Source organism: Stegodyphus dumicola, chromosome 10 (genome assembly GCF_044657685.1).
Source record: "Stegodyphus dumicola isolate Sdum_Otavi_A_Nest chromosome 10, ASM4465768v1".
NCBI classification, from domain to species: Eukaryota; Metazoa; Arthropoda; class Arachnida; order Araneae; family Eresidae; genus Stegodyphus; species Stegodyphus dumicola.
In genome coordinates, this window is record NC_140777.1 from 161,807,946 (window position 1) to 161,830,941 (window position 22,996).

The 22,996-nt window shown below is 32.7% G+C and overlaps 1 protein-coding gene across 2 annotated transcripts in view; it reads right to left on the reverse strand.

The window, feature by feature from the left end:
* Positions 1-22,996, reverse strand: part of LOC118201991 (intraflagellar transport protein 52 homolog) — a 76,737-nt gene that overhangs the window by 34,223 nt on the left and 19,518 nt on the right. For both annotated transcript variants that reach the window (XM_085825785.1, XM_085825784.1), the window contains exons 4-10: positions 18,860-18,989; positions 16,696-16,837; positions 11,838-11,964; positions 9,433-9,519; positions 9,042-9,110; positions 1,893-2,047; positions 1,669-1,756 (exon numbers count right to left, since the gene is read on the reverse strand). In XM_085825785.1, coding sequence (XP_085681911.1) covers positions 1,669-1,756; positions 1,893-2,047; positions 9,042-9,110; positions 9,433-9,519; positions 11,838-11,964; positions 16,696-16,837; positions 18,860-18,989 — 798 coding nt within the window. The remainder of the gene's footprint in view (positions 1-1,668; positions 1,757-1,892; positions 2,048-9,041; positions 9,111-9,432; positions 9,520-11,837; positions 11,965-16,695; positions 16,838-18,859; positions 18,990-22,996) is intronic.

The window sequence follows — 22,996 nt, forward strand, 5'->3', positions numbered from 1 at the left end:
ATACATGTGTGAAACGTGCAATGTGGGTCTATGCATGTACCAAAAAAACAAAACATACTTTGAACAGTGTCACAAAAAATATTTGTTCTTTGAAATTAAAAAAAAAAAAAAAAACCCACTGAGTCTTTTTTTATCCTTATTTTACTGAGTTTTTTAATCCATGTAGCCAAACATCCTTATTATGTAGGTACTTATACTTTCACTGCTATAGAAAAATTACATAAATGTTTATTTTTTTAATTTTTTCTGACGATTTAGTTTATAAAATAATGTTAAAAATATATATATTATGCAATTCTTACATGCATTTTTTTTTAAATTCGTAAATTTCGTCATTTATTGGAAATGCGCACGGAAAAAGGTAAGTTTTTTTTTTTCCTACTACCTAGGTAAGTTTCAAAGTCCTAGATGCGCAGTGGTTTCAGAGTGCAACCACTACCCACAAAACAATGGGCAAGAGTAGATTTTTTTTATTTCATATATTATTTGTCTCTATGTCTATTCTAGACATAGAGACAAATAAATGACTCTATTTGAATTTCTAAAGTTTTTAGTTAAAACAATTATAAAAATAATATCGCGCGCATCAAAGGGTTAAAGCATACTCTATTACATCTAAATATAAACAAGGAAGAAATACTATTTCCATATGGAAAACCTATCCACTGTCCTTTCCTTTAACCACTTGCACTAAAAAAGACATGCCACATACGTCGAGATGCTTTTGTCTCAAACTGTGAGCGACGTGAACATCATGTGGATAGGCATTTATCGCAAAAATGAAAATGACGTGGTGCACACGTCGCCTAACAACAAGATTGTTTATTTCTCGAGTTACAGCTCTGGATTGCACTCGCAGATGCGGAGCGACGTAAATGAGACACTTTACCGCTTGTTATATTGTAGCACACGGCTGAAGTTTAGTCGTAGTGCAAGTGGTTAACAGTGATTCTAAGTGGTATTACGGATGGCCATTATTTGTTTATGTGCTAGACTGCTAATCATTTTCATTTGTTAATGTGCTCTATCTATTAAGCAATTCCATGTTGATCAGCTGCATTCTTAACTGCAATTTGGATGGCTAGCAAAGAATATTGCAATTTAAAAATGCAAAAAGATACATTATGTAGTTATACACTGCAAATATTAATTTCATATTACTTATTGTAGAAAAAGATAAATTTTTCATTAGGATATATTATTACATATAAATTGTTTTAAAAGAACATAATAAAGTTAATGACTTATACATATTATGAAATAAAGTACATGAATGACTGATATTATACATTAATAATATCAAACATTCATATACTTCATTTTTCGCTTACAAAACTACCTGTTTATTTTACATTCAACCCTTTTATATGGGGTACATAAATTACTGAAATTTTCCATTTACAAATTCAGATTCTAACCAAAATACATAATTTTTTTTTCTGTAAATATTCTTTTCTCTTCTGTATTTATATAACAGAATACTAATTCAAGCAAAAATGTGCATTTATTAAAAAAATTAAGCAGTTAATCAATAAAAACTTAAACTGTGTTCCCAAAAGTAAGGCAGACAGACCTTCAATATAATACTTAATACAAGTCTCATATGAGCTCACTGAGATTATAAAAAAGAATGATTATTCATTAAATCATATATACAAATTTACTTACTGCAGGCTGAAGAGGTGCAAGTGGAGTCTCAAATCTTGGCATTATCAATTTCAAAGGTTCGTGTTTCATATTCAGCTCCTTATAAGCACTATAATATTCAAACATTTGCCAGTTATATTCTTAATTTAAATTTAATTTATCCCCCCTAAAAAAATATATTTAAGAGAAGATATAAAAATAATTACTGAAAGACAATATTAGAAAAATACTTAAAATTCACATACCTCAAAACTTTTGGCAGAACTTTGTTATCAAATTGAAAAAGAGTACTGCGATATAGCACTGAAGGATCACTAGGAATTTCATCACACTCCTGCAGACACGAGAAGCAATGCTCTGCTAGCTTTCCAATTGAAGGTATCATATGATAATCGGATATCTGTTGAAAGTTAGTGCATAAGCAAATTAATTTTATAGCAGAAAATGCTTTATTGACATATTCATAAAATTTAAGCACTAGAGACATACTTTTCATATTGTATATAGTTGTCAAATTTTAATATTTACAATTAAGAAATTCATGAAATGAGGATGGAAAAAATTTTAGTTAAAATTTTAAGACATAGAGCTATATAAAAAACATAACATTCATTTTATGAATGCATTTAACAACACTAATCAATAAGTGAGTATTTTCTTTAAAAAGAAAAAGCTTGCAGTATATAAAGTGTCATCTAATACATTATATTTTTTATTTGAATAATCCAAATGCTGGCTTGAAGTAAATATCTAGGCTTAAAGCATATCATAAAAAGAATTATTAATGTGATGCCTATCAATATAGTGCAGTGATATGATTTTCAACACTTCCCAAGAAATATTGTATGGCCTACAAATGTTCAAATATCACTACTGTTTCAATTTACCTACGTATTAAAAAGTAATAATTTATATTGTTAAGAATTTTTGTATTTATGTAAATTATTTTAGTGAAATTGCATGCAAAATTACAGTGTATTTTGTGCAATGTAATATGATGTGCTTTAAAGGAATGAAGCTCTGCTGGGAAAATAAGATTACAGGAGCAAATCTATTTAACATTGAGTAAATGACTATCTCGCTAAATTGGCGAAATATTGCCAACCTAATGATGGTTTCAGTAACTAAAATTTGGCGAGAAATCGACAAAAGTCGCCAAACTTGGCAACCATTTGGCGATATTTTTGTACTGTGCATGTATAACTGTAATTGGTACAGAAATTGAATAACTGTATTTGAGCCCTACACGTAATTGAAACTGTATCTAATCCTTAATGTAATTTTAACTGTAAATGGTTCCAGTAATTTTGAGAAGTGTAATTTTGAGGTACTAGAGATTTCTCAGTGGCCAGAAAACTATATAAGATCAGAGATAGCATCTGCTCTCAGTTGTTAATTCAAAGCTGACTTTGGAGTATTGAAATGTCTATGACAGCTTCACCTTTTAGATGTGCTTTGCATTGCATTGCATTGTGTTTATCATTCTCAGTAGTTTGACATGTAAGTATTGGTTTTGCTCTGGGATACTGAGAAAAGCTGTAAGAGTACTTTTGTGGAAAGTTTCAGAATCATAATAAATTTTATCAAGCTATCATCAGTTCTGTTCTTCCCATAATGAACCCGCACGCATGCAAAAATTTTTGGTGTCAGAAATGGGATTGAACACTGACAAGAGCGATGCAGGAGCAGTTAAGATAGTTGGTGGCAGCCTTTGCTGAATTCAAAGAAGACATGAAAGCAGGCAAAGAATCTGTTAAAGCAGAGATAAAGCAGGGCCAAGAACAGATGGAAGGGGCCATCAACTCCGTTAAAGAAGTGATGAACATTAGTCAAGATAAGACTAAAATTGGTCAAGAGGAAATGAAAAATTTCTTCTATGGAAGGCAGAACAGACATGAGTGGAGAAATTCAAGAAAGAGTTCCTGCTGTTGAACAACAGATCAAAGAAAGAATTTTTGCCATAAAAAAAAAGTTTCTACCGTTTAACAACAAATTGATGAGAGAGTTTCTGCTGCTGTCACAAAGAAAGATGACAGTTTAAATAAATTCATAACAACATCTGATGACAATTCTAATGCCTTTAAATTAAAGCATATGTCATCCCAACCCTCTCTAAAGCTCTCTAAGCCTCTAAAGCCACATACTATGGAAAGATCTCCTAGCAAATGTATAAGATGCGGTTCTCTATAGTGGCAAACACAAATGGATGGGATTCCAAACCTAAAGCCTGCCATCTTGCTGCTTCTGTTAGAGCAGATGCAGTGGATATCCTTCAAATTCTGCCTGAAAACCAGAAGCTAGGCTTCAAAGCTCTATCTGGTGTATTGGAGCTGCACTTTGGGTCAAAAGTGTTTAAAAGACTACAGCAGGCTTCAGTTAAAATCTCACCAACGGAAACACTTCAACAGCTTGTCACAGATTGTTGAAAAGCTGTCTCATCGCACCCTTTCGAACTGCCCTAGAGAAACAAGAGAAAAACCTATCCCTGCAGTACATTATCGATGGCAGCAGAGATCTTAAGATATAGAAAGTCCTGCAAATGGTGGATGTCAAGGATTTAAAAGTGCTTTACAGTACACCATGTTATTCGAGGCAGCCCAGCTAGCTACTCATAGAGACCACCAACCAATAGTTCCTGAAGTCCAGAAGACAGTGGATCAAGTGACTGCTTGTTTAGACAACTTAACTCAAGGCAAATCAATGCCTTGAGGCAGAATAGGAGTTCTAACAAACCAATCCTAAAAAGCTGAACCTATGCTGGTGAACGTTACATGCAAAGAAACTGCAGAATCCCAAAGCATGGAAAATAAAGATTGCTCCCCATCAAGGACAGAAAAAAAACAAATTAGTTGCTATCTCACGAAGCATAGTTTGCCAAAAATGGAGAAACCCATTTTAAAGCACTTCAGATTTCTGCAATGAGTGGTGGCTGTAATGGACTTTTCATCATGGGACATATCAGTGGAGCCCTTGCAGTATGACCATCAATATTGGAGCCAATGTTTCCATCATCCAGAAAGATGTAGCTCCACAGATTGAAGCAAAACTCATCTGCTCTGTGTTTACCCTCCAGAATGAGTGCAGTGATAAAATTGAAATTGATAGAAAGTGAAATAACATCAAGTTTGGGAGTGCTGCCTACCATCACACGGCATCTGTACCAAATATTACCAAATCTTGCATACTCAGATCAGACTTTCTAAGAAGTACAATTTTTCTTGGGCTTTAAAAATAATAAACGCCTTCCACCTCTGAGGACATAACACTATTTAGAATTAAAGATGAAGGAGTTTAACCTGTCCTCCAAATCGAATTCATGAAATTTCCAGTGTGGAATGGAATCCATTCTTAGGATAATGGAATATCTTAAGAACTGTAACACTTTGCAAAGAGTACTTGTAGCCTCACCACTCAGCGACCTATCAAGAACCGTCATCCTGGTGAGAGTTTCCAATGTACACAATAAGACAAAAGTCATTAGGAAAGGCAAATTAGCTGCAGTATGTACTCCGGTGACCTGCATTAAATGAACCAGTAGTCCTTCAGAGTCTGTGTCTTCGGAGAGCCTAATATCAGAGTTATTGCAGAATGCACATCTAAGTGAAGAACAGAAGAGTGCTCCTGAACATGTCATTCAAGAATTTCAAGATGTTTTTCCCCACACTTCTTCTGAAATTGGTTAAACCAGTTTGGCTCAGCACAGAACTGATGTGGGGATTCACCAATCAAGTAACATACAAGACATTTACCGATTGCTAAAGGAGAAGAGGTAAGGAAACTTCTACAGGATATGCAAGAAAGTGATGTTATCGAGCCTTCAGCAGGTTCGTGGGAATCTCCTATGATTCTGGTCTGAAAGAAATTTGGTTCAACTAGATTTTGCATTGACTGTCTCCAACTAAATGACGTCATGAAGAAACACAGCTACACTCTTTCCAGAACTGACGATGTTCTGGACACTCTTTTTGGAAGCAAGTGGTTTTTGATAATTGATTTAAAGAGTGGATATTGGCCGATAGAGATAAGCCCTGATGCCCAAGGTAAAACAACATTTACTATCAGGCAAAGACTTTAGCAGTTCAAGGTGATGCTGTTTGGATTATGTAAAGTGCCAGCAACATTCAAATGCCCCATGGAGATCGTATTGAGAGGTCTTTCTTATGAAGCCTGTCTAATATACTTAGATGATATCATCAACGTCGAGAAAAGTTTTGAAGAACATTTAGAAAATATTAGAAAGGTGCTTCAGAAACTGAAGGAAGCCAATCTAAAATTAAGTCCTGCCAAATGTAACCTATTTAGACAGGAAGTGACTTACCTCAGACATGTCATCTCTGCTTAAAGTGTGTGTATGAATCCTGAAAACATGTCGGCAGTTAAGGACTGAAGATGCTCCAAAAATGCCCATCAGGTGAGAAATTTCCTGGGGTTTTGCACTACAGGAACTTCACAAAGGACTTTTTTTCCATTGCAAGACCCCTTTACATGGTGACAGACAGCAAGCAAAAGTTCTTGATAAAAGAATGTGAGGATGTATTTAATAAACTGAAGAGAGCTTTACCATCTACTACAATCCTAGTGTATACTCAGCTCAACAAACCATTCATTCTCAATACAGATGTGAGCAATGAAAGTATTGGTGCTATTTTGTCAGAAGAAATAAAAGTCAAGAACGTGTGGTGGCATACAGGAGCAAGTGCTTATCTAAACTGGAAAGGAATAACTATGTCAGCAGAAAAGACTTCCTCGCCATATTTAAAGCCGTAGAACATTTCCAACAATATCTTTATGGCAGAAAATTCCTACTTTGCACAAATCATGCATCGTTAAATTTCATGAATCCCAAAGACTAAATAGCAAGATGGATACAGAGATTCCAGGAAAATTACATACTATCTGTCATAGGAAAGGAATGTCTCACAGAATCGCTGATGACCTGTCTGGAAGACCCTGCCCAGAAAGCTGCCAATATTGTTCCAGGGTTAAAGAGAAATACGAGCTGGTTAATCTAGTCACAATTCAAGTTAGAACTTCAACACTACTTGATTGAGACCCATGGAGTAATGAAGTCAGGGAAGACTACTTGGAAGACGGACTTTAACTACATAATTGATTTAATGGACACTTCAAATAGGAAATCTACCTGACAGGACATTTCAGTCTATAGTCCTATGACAAAACAATATTGGGCTCTCTGGGACTCATTCCATATTCAAAATAGTGTCTTATACCGGAAGTTTGAATCAAATGATGGAAACACAGTTCAGTTTGATGGCAGCTGACACTTCCAAAATCCTGGATCATGGACGTCTTTAAAGAACTACATAACAGCCCTACAGATGACCACTTCGGAATAATGAAGACTTTGCATAGAGTTCAAGAGCACTTCTACTGGAGTAATGCAAAGGCTGGCATGCAACAGTGGTGCCGATTTTCCAATGCTTGTGTGGGTCAGAAAGGACTGAAGAATTGCAACCAAGGAAAGCTACAATGGTACAATGTAGGAGTGCCTTATGAATGTATCACCTTTGACATCCTTGGACCTCTGCCAAGTACTGCTGATAGCAACAAATACATCCTCATTGTCATTGATTACTTCACAAAATGGTCTGAAGTGCATCCTATCCCTATTAAGAGGATCTCACCATAGCACAGCTAATGATACAGCATTTGATTTCCAGGTTTGGAGAATCTCTTGAGCTAAATTCCAAACAAAGAAGGAATTTTATCTCAGCTGTAATTAAAGAACTCTACAAGCTACTCGGCATCAACAAAACCCAAATGGCATCTTTACATTCCCAGTCAGATAGTATGGTAGAGAGGTCTAATCAAACCATTTTTAACAACCTCTCACTAATGGTTTCCAGAAATCCACAGGACTGGAATCAGCTACACTCTTTACTTCTTTTCTCACTGGACTATCACACAGTTGTCCATGAGACTACCGGCCATTCCCCAACCGAGATGCTTTTCAGTCATGTCCTTCATTTGCCTTGTAATCTCTTGTTTTGCCACCCTCTGGATGCACCTTCATCGCCTGAGGAGGACATCAAAGATCTCCCGACATTGTTTGAAGTGATGCATGAAAGCTAGTAAACTTGGCGACAGAGAAGATGAAGACCTGATATGACAGATCTAAAGAACATCAATTCAATGAAGATCGCAAAGTGTGGTTATGAAATCTGAATTAAACAGAAAGGAATGTCTTTTAAACTACAGTCACCTTGGGATGGTCTTTACACAGGCCTAAACAAATTGAATGATCAAGTCGTCAAATTCTAAGCCTAAGGTCATTCATTGTGATAGGCTAGCTCCTTAGTATGACCATAAAACGTAATCCCCATAGTGTATATAATGTAAATAGTATACTAAGACCATGGTCATATTTGTATATAAATTTGTAAATTTATGCACTTGTTTATTGATTTAGTATTTGACTTGTTTTATGTTATTTATTGAAATTATAGTTTTATTATTGCATTGATTTTTCCAAAAGTTACCAAACTTTCCAAATATTTGGCAATATTTTGTCCAGTCCCAGTATAACTCTTAATTGTGCATTTTTGTAGTTGATCCCCATATGTAACTTTAACCATATATACCTTCCAGTAAATTGGGGAAGTGAAAGGTGGTAGAGATTTTTCGGTGGCCGGAGGAGAACTATATAAGACTGGAGAGAGAATCAGCTTCTCAGTTTTTAATTCAGAGTTGAATTCGGAGTATTGAGATATCCAAGAGAGCTTCTTGTTTTAGATGCTCTTCGCATTATGTTGTGTTTTAAGTTCTTAGTAGTTTGAAACATGACTACTGATTGTTGTCTGTGATGCTGAGATGAGTTGTACAAGTATTTTTGTGGCAAGTTCTAGAACTGTAAAGTGTTTAGTTTGGTAAAATAAATTTTAGAACTATCATAGGTTCTGTGTGCATTCAATCCATAACAAACCCGTACACATCAACAATATTATTCTAGTGAAGGTTTCACTTGAAATTTCATGTGATAAATATTATATTAAATTACAAGATTTAATAGTTTATTATATTACAAGAAAGTTTTGTTTTGCTGGTTTTCAATAAAGAGATTAATAACTAAAACAATAAAACAAATTAAAAAGATAAAATATATAAGAGATTTGTATATGCTTGGAATAAATTATTAATGTTTAGTTATTGTTATAAGTTAATATAAAGTACAATACTGTTACATAATGTATGTAATTATTTCACATTTTTGCACATCATTTAAAAAAACCAGCCCTTTTTTTAAATTGACAAGGATAAAGGAATAATTAAATTCTTCATGAAGACTTTAAAAAGTCGAATAATTTTATGAATATGATTGACACCTGCACTCATATCATTAATATGCATTTTTTAGCATCAAATATTCACCATACCTCAGGATCCTCAGCATCTATAGTATTTAACTGCAAGCCAGTAGTAGTTAAATGGTTGAAAATCACATTCTAGGGAGAAAAATAAAACAAAATCCTAAATTAATACCAAATCCTAGGAAGAGAAATAAAACAAAAACCTAAATTAATACCAAATCACAAACATGGAATTTTTTCTGAAATGACAGATATAAAGTTTACTTTACTCAGTTTTGTGCATAAAATATAGTGTACACAAAACTGAACAGAACACAAAAATGTATAAAATATCAAATAAAATAATGGAACTAGCCAATGGAAATAAAATCACACTTTCAATTAAATTTATTTGATACCTAAAATAAAAACAAAAGAGAGAAACTGCTTTCTCATATGAATGAAAAAAAAGACTTACAACAATTTTTAAGTTTTCTTCACTGTCAATATAAGCATCACAAAACATATGCGTAGATCCCAAAACTACCATTTTTCCACTGGATGACTAGAAAGGAAATTCTCTTTAAATGAATAATGTTATCATAAATTATGCATAAATTAGGTAAAAACTGAACTTATGTAAAGTACAAAAGCCAATAACACTGTTAATTCAATGAGAAATTTACAGGACTGCTAAAATACCCTATACAGATCTGAATGCATCAGGTCTTTGCAATTCCGGATTATCAGTTTAAATCTAGATAATCAGTTTAAATCTAGTATGATAACATATAAAAATTATAAAACTTAAAATAAGAAAAAGAAATAGTTGTTTATGAAATAATGAATCATTTATGACTTTAAAAGAATCAAAAGTTACAAAAGCTCAATGTTTGTTTGTTTGCTTTAAATTTCTTTCAATATAAGTTGTTTATGTTGTTTTGGCTTTGTTTTTTATGCTAACACTTTCTCTTTAATTTTATAGAAGGACTTAATTCTTGATTAGTTTCAAAATTCTGCTATTAAAATCCTGTAATTTCCATGTCGAGAATGCCCACTAAACGTCAATCTAATTTTTTTCATTCTCAACAATCTCTCTGTCATTTTCTTCACTAACATTAGCAATATTTTCTGAACTTAGAACTATACTACAAATTGGAGTTTTGCCTTTGTATATCATCTTCATTTATTACCACTTCTCCACACTTCTTTTCAAATTCCTTAATTAGAAAATTTTGCATTTTGTTTGCAATATTTAAAGTTTTCAAATTTGCAGCTATCATAAAGCTTAGCTAGCATCTGCTATACACTATTGGTAATATACCATGAGACTGGCGACTAAAGAAGTGTTATTCTGCTAAATTTTATCTTGGTTCTATCATGTGCTAAGGAGTTAAGCCTGAATTATATTAGTTTAATTATTTATTATGTACTTACATCTATTTCCCACTTTTACTTAAGTCCTGAATCTCAGTCCTGAATAAATAAATTCCTGCATATACTTTAGGCTTATCCAGGGCAGGGTTACACATGTTGCTGCCTGGTGCAATCACTGCAGGTCCTAAATTCTGCTGCCGAGTACCAGCGTGAATTCTAAACATTTTGCCACCCCTAAATTGTGCATTCCAGTACCTTTCCCAAATTTAAACATTTTGCCATAATTTAATTTTGTTGCTTGGAGCTTTCCTAAATTCTTAAAACTTTTCTGCCAGATGCAACCTCACCCACCCAGGGCTTATCTTAATAACAAATGAATTATTCTTAATTCAAACAAGCCTAAATATAACCTTTTGACCTATAAGTATAATTTCAAAATCTATTTTTTGCATATAGAAAGTAATTTCTGTTAAATTTCTCCTTGCCAACAAACTCAACACTACACAGTGCAGAACAGTTGACTGAAGTGTGTAATCATTGCCCAGCATAATATCAACATAAAAATTACGATGCTGTTTGGTATTCAGTTACTGATATCTTAAAAATGTTTTAGAAATTGCTGTGTAAGTTATTTTGCAAGCTACCATATATTGATAGTCATGTGGGGATGAAAGCAAAAAATAATAGCAAATGATTTGGCAGGTTAGTGTTATATATATAAGTCATTCAGTAGGTACAAAATCAGTGAAGTTTTGATGTAGAATGTTTCAATTTGAGATACATGGCAAGAAAAAAGGTGGCTATGGATCCAAATTATTGATCATACAAATTTATGCTAATAAATAATTGTTTTTTCAACATGGTGGTGTTTTATTTAGTGCTGAAAAGAAAATAAGAATCCGGACTGTCCTCATGTTTGATTATACAAAAATATACCGCCTAGATGATATAGTGGTTAGGGTAGCCTACTGCAGTAAAAAAGGGCCCAGATTCGAATTCTGGAGAAGTACGTTTGTAAATGTCAGTCCCTTTATAGTAGGCAATGGTGACCACCTATTAGATGCCTGCACAATTGAAATGGCCACCATTTATGGCCTTAGAAGTGGCTAATGCTAAATAGGCAAGTTCCCGCCATTGGAAAAAAAATTATAAAAAATACCAAATATTCATGTGTGAAGCATTAAGCATACAAAAAGTTTTTTAAACAGTTGCTGGTGGTCTGGAGGTCTGGATTTTAGATCATTCCAAATATTAGATATCTGGATTGCAAACTTTGAACTATCAATTTTTTTTAACTTCAAACTGTAATTATTTTACTTTCTTAGCTTTCTTAATTTAATAGGAGTATTTCCTTTGAATTATAATTATGTTTAATTAAATCACTGCAGCCTAGGCACAGGATTCTTAACAGCCCTTTCTTACATTTGATTACATGTTAATACTTATACACATGTTAATATTTATGTACATTCAAATTACTTAAATAAATAAAGAAGACAAGCTTACAAGATGCTGATAAAAGGCACAAACAGGACGATTTAGAGGAAAAGAAACACTTCCTGTTGATAACACAGCAACTGCAGGTTTAGCAACATTTAATGTTGCACCATATGGATAAAGAAATGCCAAAGCTCTGAAAAAATACAAAACATAAACATACTGTATTTAGCAAACTTAAAAGCCATAATAAATTTGATTTACTTTTTTCTAAAAGCAAATAAATTTTAGCAGTTATTATATATAACTTCTTAATTTTCTCCATTTTAGGTATGAATGTTTGTTTTTTCAAATAAAGCAAAAATGTTTTTCTAATGTATAACATTAAATAAAATTGAGGAACCAAAAAGAAATTGGATTGCTTAAACATTAATATCCATACATAATCATAAGTACAAGATGTTTAAAATAACTGCAGAAAATGTTTGTAAACCAATTCTATTTGAAATGTGTTACTGGCTAGCTATTAACCATTTCAAGACGGGAGTCCCATACACACATTCCCTAAGAACGTCTCTTACAGGGGGGCGTCCCATCCACGCACCACTAGAGATTGCATTCAGATGACAGATGATGTGTATACGCATTTTAAGCTGGAACATTTTTCTGAAGGCCACTAGATGGCATCCTATGTCCATTACTTTTGAAATGAACACAGTTTTAGGCTCCTGACCTTGAGTTTGATATATTCTGCTTTGACTTTGGTATTTTACTCATCAGCTCTTGCGAGGGGGGGAGAGAAAGCGTAAACAGAGGTGAGCTCTTTAAATCACTGTGTGCTAATGAAAACATTCGTGTGTTTGATTTATATCCAATTCCTTTTTTTTATTCTATTTTTTTCATCTACTATGTTAGGGTTTGTATGTGAAGTATTGTTATGTTTCGCATTGCCTTCAGATATATTTCCAATTCTTCCCTTTTTGTTACTTTTGTTACTTCTTGCTGTAAATAGTCTTTATTGTGTTGTTTTATCAATTTTAGGCTTTATTGATGGATTTTATGAATTGAAACTTTGGAATAATTTAAATAGCACTTCCGAAAATTATTTCACAAGATAAGGAACATTTTAAGTATATTTTCATGTAAAATAAAGAAAAAAACGTTATTAAGTGCTAATTTTAACATATATAAGAGCTCAAGTAATAATCTAAAATGATACCAAAAATTACGATGCTAGGTTAAACTTTTTTTTCTGATTTTTTTATAAAATTAGGCTTAGTGATCCAAAACCTCCATCCTGTAAGGTGGCTACCCTTCGATTCCCTTCCGTCCCGCACGAGCGTCTTAAACAAAGGTGTGCCGTCGCAAAAAGGTTAAGGCTAGACTGGATCCACAAGTCCAAGAACCTTCAATAAATCCAAAAGGAAGCTAGATCTTTTCAATAGATCTTCTTTTACAAGTCCGAAACAGGTCAGAAGATGTTTGGGAGTGAAATGATCACTATTACATTTCCTACAGATGGAATAGATCTTCTTTCCCTGGTCAAATTTAAGGCATTTCAGGTGCCTACTTAGGAACCTGGTCAATGTCATATGTTCACAAAACTTTCAAAAAATAACACATCTTTCCTCATTAAAAAAGATTTTTTTTCCAAATAAAATGGAATAAAAATACATTTGATAACAATTTTATTTCGGCTACTTGATTTTTTTTTTTTAATTGTCAGAAAGGATACACCACTGTAATCACTTACCTCACACACAAATATCAAACTGAATGGTTGTTTCACTTAATGAGGTTGTGGAAATTATGAAAGCATGGGAAGACAGTATTTGGAGTGTTTGTATTGTTATATTTCAGTAGAGTTAGATTGATATTGCTTCGCTTTTATTTGGAAATTTAAAATTTACAAAATTTGAAGCAGTTTTTACTTCAGCACAAAACTTCCAATCAATTTTTATTATTTTACAATGACATATCTCTTTTTTCAAGTATCTGAGGCCAGAAAGCAAACAAAATCCTCATACATAATGATTATGATTTTAGCTTTTAAATTTTACTTCAGCTCCAAATTCATTAAATAAAAGATTATTAAATGTTAATTAGACACAAAATAACTGAGTGTAGAGTTCTTTAGTAAAAAATTCCAAAAAATACGATTTGAATTCATATCCAAAAAACTGCAGGTTTATTACAACAAAGTAAGCGCCAAATAAGGCAGGATGAAGTAAAAATATGAGTTAGTTTATTGGTGAATACCATTTTGACATTTAATTAAATTATGTATAAAACTAAACAAATAAAAAATTTTATGGTCTGCCTATACACTACTTTTATTCATTAATGTATTTTAAATGACATCTAGTGAATATATTTATTTTTATAAAATATAGTTATAGAATGTATTTTTAAGCAGATATGCACATCTTGAATATTTCTCAATGTTTAATTTTGGTTATTCAAGTTAGTTTTGACCCAAACGCAAGAACACTTTAAAAATGGGCAGTTTTGAAGTGGTAATAAGCAATGCAATTCTAAAAATAGCTTACATATTTTTATATTGCTTTCTGTTGTTGCTACTGGCATTATTACAGTTCAGCTATTTAAAAAAGATAGCAGAGCTTCCTCATTTAAAATTTTAAATGTTCGCTTAATAAAATATCATACTTAGAAAATTTTCGAGTTTGTATTCAGTGCACAAATGAATGTCACAAAAAAAAAAGGCTTCTTTTTTTTTTTTTTTTAAAAATATTTGAATAAAAGAATAAAATTGATAAATTGATTTGTATTTTTACTGACATTCTAAAGAACAGATTCTCAAAATTTCAGTTATTTAGATTTGTCTTTTTTAAGATTCTCTAAGTGAAATCCAACAAAAATTACCAATTTGATGTATAATACTTGGGCATTAGCTAGCAAACACAGATACGCCACCAAATATCTAGGGATGCTTTTCCAGAGATGAAATAACGTTTTGACATTAGCAGATTAGTTTAACCCCTTCAGCATTCCCCCTGAGACAGATTTGTCAATGTGAAAAGTGTCATCAGGCTTCAGCAATGAAATATACTCATCAGGGTTAAACGCAGCCTGGAACCTTTCCCCCAAGAGAGGATAGTTACTTCATGTTTTCCAAGCCCTAAAATGCAGCATAATTGATCCCACACTCTCCACAGTAGGTTTGTATCATGATCAAACAAAGTTCACTTAAAAAGATGGGAAATAGCAATGTACTTCCATCTCCCTTTTAACAGGCATTACAATACGAACTACTGCTCAATTGAAAAGATGCTATTAATGAATTGTTTTAATTAATTTTTAGCTAACAGACCAGGAAACCCAAAAGAATTTTTTCTCCTGTACAGGGTGATACTAATCAACATTCTTGAATGTGACAAGTAGATGGTTCAAGCTGATTTGGCATAAACTTCAAAATAGATTAGATAAAATAACATACTGAACAAATATTAATTTAGACATCAAACAACAAAATCAGCATTATATTTGCAAATTTTCACAGGACTAGTTTCGATGGTTTTACCAACCATCATCCTCAGCTTCAAAAGCACTAAATAAATGAGATAAGATATAGTGCTTAGATAAAATAAGATAAGAATGGCTGGACAGAAGTTAAGCTACTGATGCCAAATCTTTGTGTTCTTGTTAACAGCCCTAATTCCATAACATCCTTGCCTTCAGTCTTTAAGAAAATTATGTTTTAGTTCTCGTTTCATCAATAGATGGCACCAGTAGCTTAACTCCTGTCTAGCCATTCTTATCTTACCTTACTATATCTTATCTCGTTCATTTGCGCTTTGGCAGCTTAGGATGATAGTTCGGTAAAACCATCGAAACTAGTCCTTTTAAAACTTGCAAATACAATGCTGACTTTTGTTGCTTGACTTTTAAATAGGTCTTGACAGCTGGTGAAAGGAAGAAAGAAGCATTTCTAAAACCAGTTTTGTAGGTTTTTTTAAGTTTATCTTTGGAGGAGGGGAAAAGGAAATAATTGAGTTTTCTAGGACAGTGAAGAAAGTGGTTAACAAGCCTGCCCCCACCTTTGCATCAGGTATTCTTTTGCAGTTGCATTCAAAATCATATTAAACACATTGTTATTACACATAACTTGTGCCTGCTTTCATATGAATCCTGCCGATTAGTTCCTAGTTCTTATTCTTACACTTTGTTTGCAATTGTTAGTGTTATATTTCTAGCATATATCTTTTATCATGTACAGTTTCACTGCATGAGAATGGAGTATTCAAAACATTTTCATAAAACATCACATGTCGGTCTGGCAGTAATGTTTGGCTCTGGTTCATTTATCAGTAAATCTAGTAAATGTACAATGCAAAATGCAGAATATAGTAAATGCATGATGCAAAATGCAAAGATGAATTTTATGCAGGAAAAAGGTCACAGAAATAGTACTATGCAGGTATGTGCTTGCTCCATTTATTCTGAATTTGAAATTAAAAAAAAAAAAAAGAATCCAGCCCCACCCTCCCTTGGCAAAAAATAAATATATAAATAAATAATCATATTTTTCTAGCAAAATCCAGAATAGCTTCTAAGGTTGCTGCAATGCTCATAATAAAGTAAAGTCATGAACTGTATTGTTGGGCGAGTATCAGCAGATGCTGGTTATACCTTATATTAACTACTTTGGCACATTCACAAAACTGTTTTCAAATAGTTTTCAAAAACGTAATTATTATATTGAACTATTAATATAAATAAGCGAATTACGTATTTTTATAAAAAATGTTACTGCTTTAAAATAAACATCAAATATAACTATAAATAATAAATGCATAACTTTTGCATTAAAATCATTTACAAAGTATAGTTATTTCGATATTAGAGATAATATGGAGATACAACTGTAAAATACTATATTATATTTTAATAAGTGAGCATCACTAACTGGGCATTATTAGAGTCAGAAAGACTCTGGCCTGGGATGCTTTTTCCAGCTGCTAAACTAATTGACCTGTTCAATACACCATTTGAGACTAATACTTCTTTTGGATGATGATATTTGTGGTACACAGTTCTAACAACAGCATCTATAAAATATTACCAAATTACAGCATATGTTTTATAACAGTTCAAGTAGTTTATAAAAAAAGCTGAGAACGACAAAAATCAAAACACATACATAATAAAATACAAAAATATATAAGTTAATATGATTTTATGAAAACTTTTTGCCTCAAATAATCAATGATTAAATATCTGTTGCTCTTTTATTTTAATAAAACAAAATGCTGGAAAATATGAACTAATAAACATAAAATATTAAAAATTATGGAATCTAAGACACCATAACAGTCTTCTCAGGAAATCTAGGCCTTTTTAAGCAATGTGCTTTGCAAAATTATCAGTTGCAAAAATAGAATTAAGAAACATTTGATAGAAGTATCTATTAAAAAAAGACAAAGATAAATATAATTCTAAAGTATTTTAGTTTTACAATGAAAGATTCTGAAAGTTTATGCAAAATTTACACATGTTTTGTTATATTATTTTATTTTTTCAAAAACTACAAATTCAGATTCTAACTTAATTAGTAAAATTTTATGCTTTCATATAAAAGACTTTTTTTTTCCCACACACACAAGCATTAAGCTTTTTGATTAAAAGCACTCAGTGTGTATTCAAGAGGTCCAGATTCAAGTCCCAGTGAGGGCACTGCACATTTTTCACATCTCCTGCTTAAAATAATCTAATGGCTCTATAGTGGCGCCTAAACTAGAGGGTGGTGGATGATGATTTTTCACCACCAGGATTTGGCGATTAGGTTTCTTAATCCCCAGTTGCTCTTTAAAAGGGGGGTATATAAGGTATTTTCTCCCTCCTTTCTGCATGCCTTCGTGGTGTAACAGTTAGCACACTCGGCATGTATTCAAGGGGTCTAGGTTCGAGTCTAAGCGAGGGCACTGCTCATTTTTCACATCTCCTGCTTCAAAATAACCTGATGTCTCTACAAGCTTAAAAAATAGTATTCCCTTTGTGTTTTTGATGAATTAATAGATAAACAGAACAATAAAAAAATGGGTGTTTCAATAACAAAAATAGTATTCAAATTACAATATCGGTAAAAGTTAAAAAATAACTGTGATCATTTAAGGAACATAATTAAAATAAATTTAATCTCAAGATAAGCTTAGAAATACAAGTAACTTCAAATTAACAAATTAACTGTCTGTGCATGAAGTATTCCCACATAATGCAAATAAGACACTTTTTTTCATTTTTATATGTGAGGGTACTGCTGTCAAAACTTTCTAAAACAAACCTTTCTCATTAATGAATTTAAGTTATTACAACTTTCAGACAATAGGTAAGTAAACAGTTTGTTTACCTGACATATGAGAACAATCTGTCTTGAATAATATATTTTTATGAAGTATATAAAAATTCAAAATTTAATTATATCGCAGACTGAAAAAAGAAAGTTTCAGATATTGCAATTTATTATGGCCTACTTATATTACTACAGTATTTTACCAACTATTATTAACTGGTTTACTGAGAACATTTTTTATGCCCTTTATAAAATATAAAGTTAGCAGTATTCATAATTAAGAAATCCCCAATATGATCTATTAAAAAAAAAGAGAGAGAGGTAAAAAGAATTATAAAGAATTTTAGCTTTACAATAAAAGAGGCTAAAACTTCAGATATTCACAATTATTTATTTTGCTTTAAAAGTTATTCTTACATTTTAGACAGTAAAATATTTTTTAATGTCTCCTTTAATTTATTTATACTCGTAATATCACACTTAAATTAAAATTCATTTTGTATGTTTAAATAAAGAATGTCATACAAATAGATTTCAGAATTAAGAAAAAAAAAATTGGATTGAAAAACTAAAAATTCTCTTCTAATCACAATCAGGAATTGACAGAAGTAACACAGCATTACTGGAAATAATATATATATATATATATATACAAAAGTAAGTGTAACTTAGGGCAATTAAAATAATAATTTTTAATGAAATCTATATAGCATGAAACAGCCTTTTATAAAAAAAGAATTATTAACAATTCAAAAATAACTTTTTAAAAATAAAAGCATACCATTATTTATCATGATACCTCGTTCTTCTAAAAGAAAATTTATATTAGTTTGAAAACTTTTCTCACCACCTTCTCCCATAGTAACAAAGATGCTACCACCTTTATCCACATATTCTCTCAAATGATTGATCTACAAAAGATAAAAAAGTTCTTTAATTAAGAAAAATTAATTTATTACCGAAAAATGGCATAACTACAGCTTTCTTCCTGAATTTGCGACACTTTTCCAAGCATACTAAAAATGCTACAAAATGTCAGAATGATCTCTCTTCCAGGAAATAAATCAAAATATCATATTTATTCTGAAATAAAATTTTTAATCCAAAATTTTAGGTATTTTATTTGTTTTAATTTTAGGAAAATTATTATATTATTGAAGAAAAATATTATATTTCATTACTCATATGCTGAATACTGATATCCTGATATTACTGAAGTCTCTTTTACTATTCATATTCTGAACATATCGGGGTGAGTGCAAAAGGTCTACCTGTTTTTGGATATGCAAATTTGCAATGGAATTCACGTCACACATGACACTGTAATGACAAAAATCATCGGCCAATCAAACGTGTGGATGCCTCACATATAAATGCATCATGTCTCGCATAGTTAATTATCTCAAAAAAATCTCAGAAGCTGTAACATGGAAAGAGAGAAGGAGCATATAAGACACTGTTTGTAATATGAGTTTGATAAAAACAATACGGCAGCCGCAACATGTCACAATGCTTGTCAAGTTTATGGGAGGATGCAGTAGATGTCATAAATTTAGGGAAAGAGAACAGAAGGTGCAAAGATCAGGCTAGGAGTGGACAGCCATCACATGTTGGAGAAGACAATATTGACCAAGCCATAAAGAACAAACCGAACCCAACTGTGCAAGAATTAGCTAAGACCTTCAACGCACAATGGACAATGGTTGAGAGACGGCTGGTTAAGTTGGGTTTTACGAGAAAGTTGGATCGTTGGGTTTCACATAACCTGACAGCTAATCATCAACGGGATGACTGAATCCCCACCTGTGTTTCCTTGCTTTCCGGTACAAAAACGATCCATTCTTGACACGAATTGTGACAGAAGATGAAAAGTGGGTTATGTACCATAGCATAAATTGTCGACTTCTAAAGCCGAACTTTATCCCAAGAAGGTGTTATTGAGTGTGTGGCGGGATGTGCAGGGAATAAATCACTGGGAGGTCCTGCCACTCAACCAAACCATCACTGCTGCCTTCTACTGTCTACAGTTAGACAGGCTGCATTCTAATTTGGTAGCAAAGCGGCCAGGTCTGATCAGTCATCTGGTGTTATCCTTCATTACGGTAATGCCAGACGATATGCTGTTATCATATCATCTTATCATATCAAAAGTTCCTCAGCTTCGGTTGGGAGGTTTTACCCCATTCTCCCTATTCTCCTGACTTGGTACTAACTGACTATCACTTATTTCATGCGTTGAACAATTCCTTCAGCCAGAAAATCTTTGATGATCTTGATGCTGTGAAACCTGCCATCAAAGAACTTTTTTGACTCAAAACGGCCGGATTCATCTCCTACCAGAAAGAAGACGAGAGTCATAGATAACAATGGGTACTGTTCATTTTGTGTTTATTTGCTTTTCTTTATGGGTAATGAAAATGGGTAGAACTTTTGCACTTACCCTAGTATGTTAAGATTTCATAAATACAAGGTTTCATAATTTTTTAGCACAGATAATTTTTAATCACTTTTTATTTAAAGAAGTTCCTCCCATTAGAGTTAAATTTATTACAACTACGAGGAAATGAATAAATGTACAAAAATCCTCAGGTATATGATATTATTTGGAAATGAATGAACCTCAGACTACATTTTAGAATATATGTGTCAAAGGGATTGTTTTTTGACATGTCCGTTTTGCATTTCCTAGTGACAATAGAACTCAAACTCTGAAGTTTTTTTACCCTTTAGTGAGGCAATCCTGCATTATTAACAGTATTGCAATCACTTCTTTGCTGACATTCATTATTGTCATTCAAAATATTCAACAAATAATGAAGGCATAGCACGATTGTGGTGGTGGTGGCAGTGGATACTTTGGCACATAGCCTGGAAGGTTATGATGTGCGAAACAGAAATTATATATATAAACAAGTACATACTACATGTAGGTTTAAAATGGAATGTACCTATAAAATCGAATGAAAGAATATAATGATGAATGCCAAGATGGAAACAAGTACATGAGACCAAGATTATGACCTCAGACGTAAAAACCGGTGTAAAATACAAAACGTGAATATAATAAAATACACGGTGTTAAAATGCCAATAAACTATGCAAAACCAAACCACCTGTCTCTTTCGGGTACTGAAATAAATTGGTACTGGCCTCTTTCTTGATTATTCGGTCAAGAGGCAAGTCACATGGATTAAAATACTTCAATTTAAAAGGCTGTTAAAATAAGGACATTCGACTAAAATATGATGCATTCTTAGAAAACTACTACAGTTGATGAATCTGCTGATACTGGCAAAAGAGACAGGACAACTGGAGAAATCAATTGCAGACTTTCCTGTGGCACCTGCTAGCTCATTACCTGTTATGCTTACATGTCCAAATGCCCAGCAGTAAAGAATGTCATACCCACAGCTCCTTAATTTTAGATAGAGAATGAGAATATCAACTATGACTGGATTCTGGTATTAGAAAATGATTCTGTAGCTTTTAATGCACTAAATGAGTTTTCATACATTATAAACTTTCTATGGCTTGACATGGACATGAATGAGAAAGCGTAATATACAGTAGTTAATTCTGAGTTGAGGATTGAGCAAGCAGCAGGTAGTTGTCTGCTGCCATGTGGTTTCCAGTGATGAATGATGTACAACATGTCCAGCTGCTTTTGACCCATCAGTAAATACAGGAATGTAACTACTGTATTTTTGCCTGTGCTCTATGAAAAGCTGTCTATGCACCAACTCATTAGCATCTCTTTTGCCAAGATGTTGGAAAACGTCAAGAAGCTGAAACTGAACATTCTTCCAAGATGAGATCCCAAAATGCTTCACTGCCTGAGTGCTCAAGTGGATTATCTGATGTTCTTCAATTAATGAGTGAATACTCAAAATGAAATAATACACACAAGAAAGTCATGCTTCAAACAGATGCTCACACATATCATAAAACAAAATCAGCTTATAAGGATGATCAAGTTGTGAAAACATCTTGAAATAATAACAAATAACACCCACATCTTAACTTAAGTACTGGTTCATAACAATCAACATATAAGCTTTGTACTGGAGAAGTTCTGAAAGCTCCATAAGAATTCATAAAGCTTGATGATGAACAGGATCTAGCTTCAAAAAAACTGAATACAGTACCAATCCATAAACAACAGAGCCATAATCCAGTACGTGCTCTGTAAATACAAAGCATTGAGGCATATTCTGCAGCCCAGGAGGTATTCGCCAATAGTTTTTAAATACTTCTTTCTCAAGTATTGAACATGTGGAAGAAAAGTCAGCTTTCGATCAAGAATCACCCCTAAAAATTTTACTTTGGGTACGTACAACTCGAATTTGTGATCCTTTAGAAACTCAGGTGCAGGATAGAGACCTCACCTTTTCCAGAAGAGCAAACAAGAGGTATTCTGTTCTGAAAACTCAAATATAAGTTTCTAGACAATGTCTGGATCCTAATAAGAGTAATCTGCAATTGCCTCTCTACATACTTCAAATATCCCTTGGCAACATATAACGAGCTCAACTCAGCTGAGGGAAGTTCTTTTAGGACAAAATTTATTTTTAAACTGAATAATGTAGTTCTGAGAACACAGCCTTAAGGTCCACCCTCTTCTACAAAAATATCTCACAAAACAGAGTTAATCCCTACTTGAAAAATATTTTCTTCAAGAAATTCTAAATGAAAATAGGCAGGTAGCTGCAAAAACCACTAGTGTCAATATCAAGCAAAATTCCATACTTTCATGCCTTGCCATAGACTTTTTCTGTGTCAAAGAAGACAGAAACAAGGTAGATTTTTGACAAAGGCTTTATGAATAGGTTTTTAGATAAAGCAGATTGTTAATGATTGTTTTATCTCGATGGAAAGCACCCTCATATGGCGAGATTAGGTTGTTCTTTTCAAAGTAATA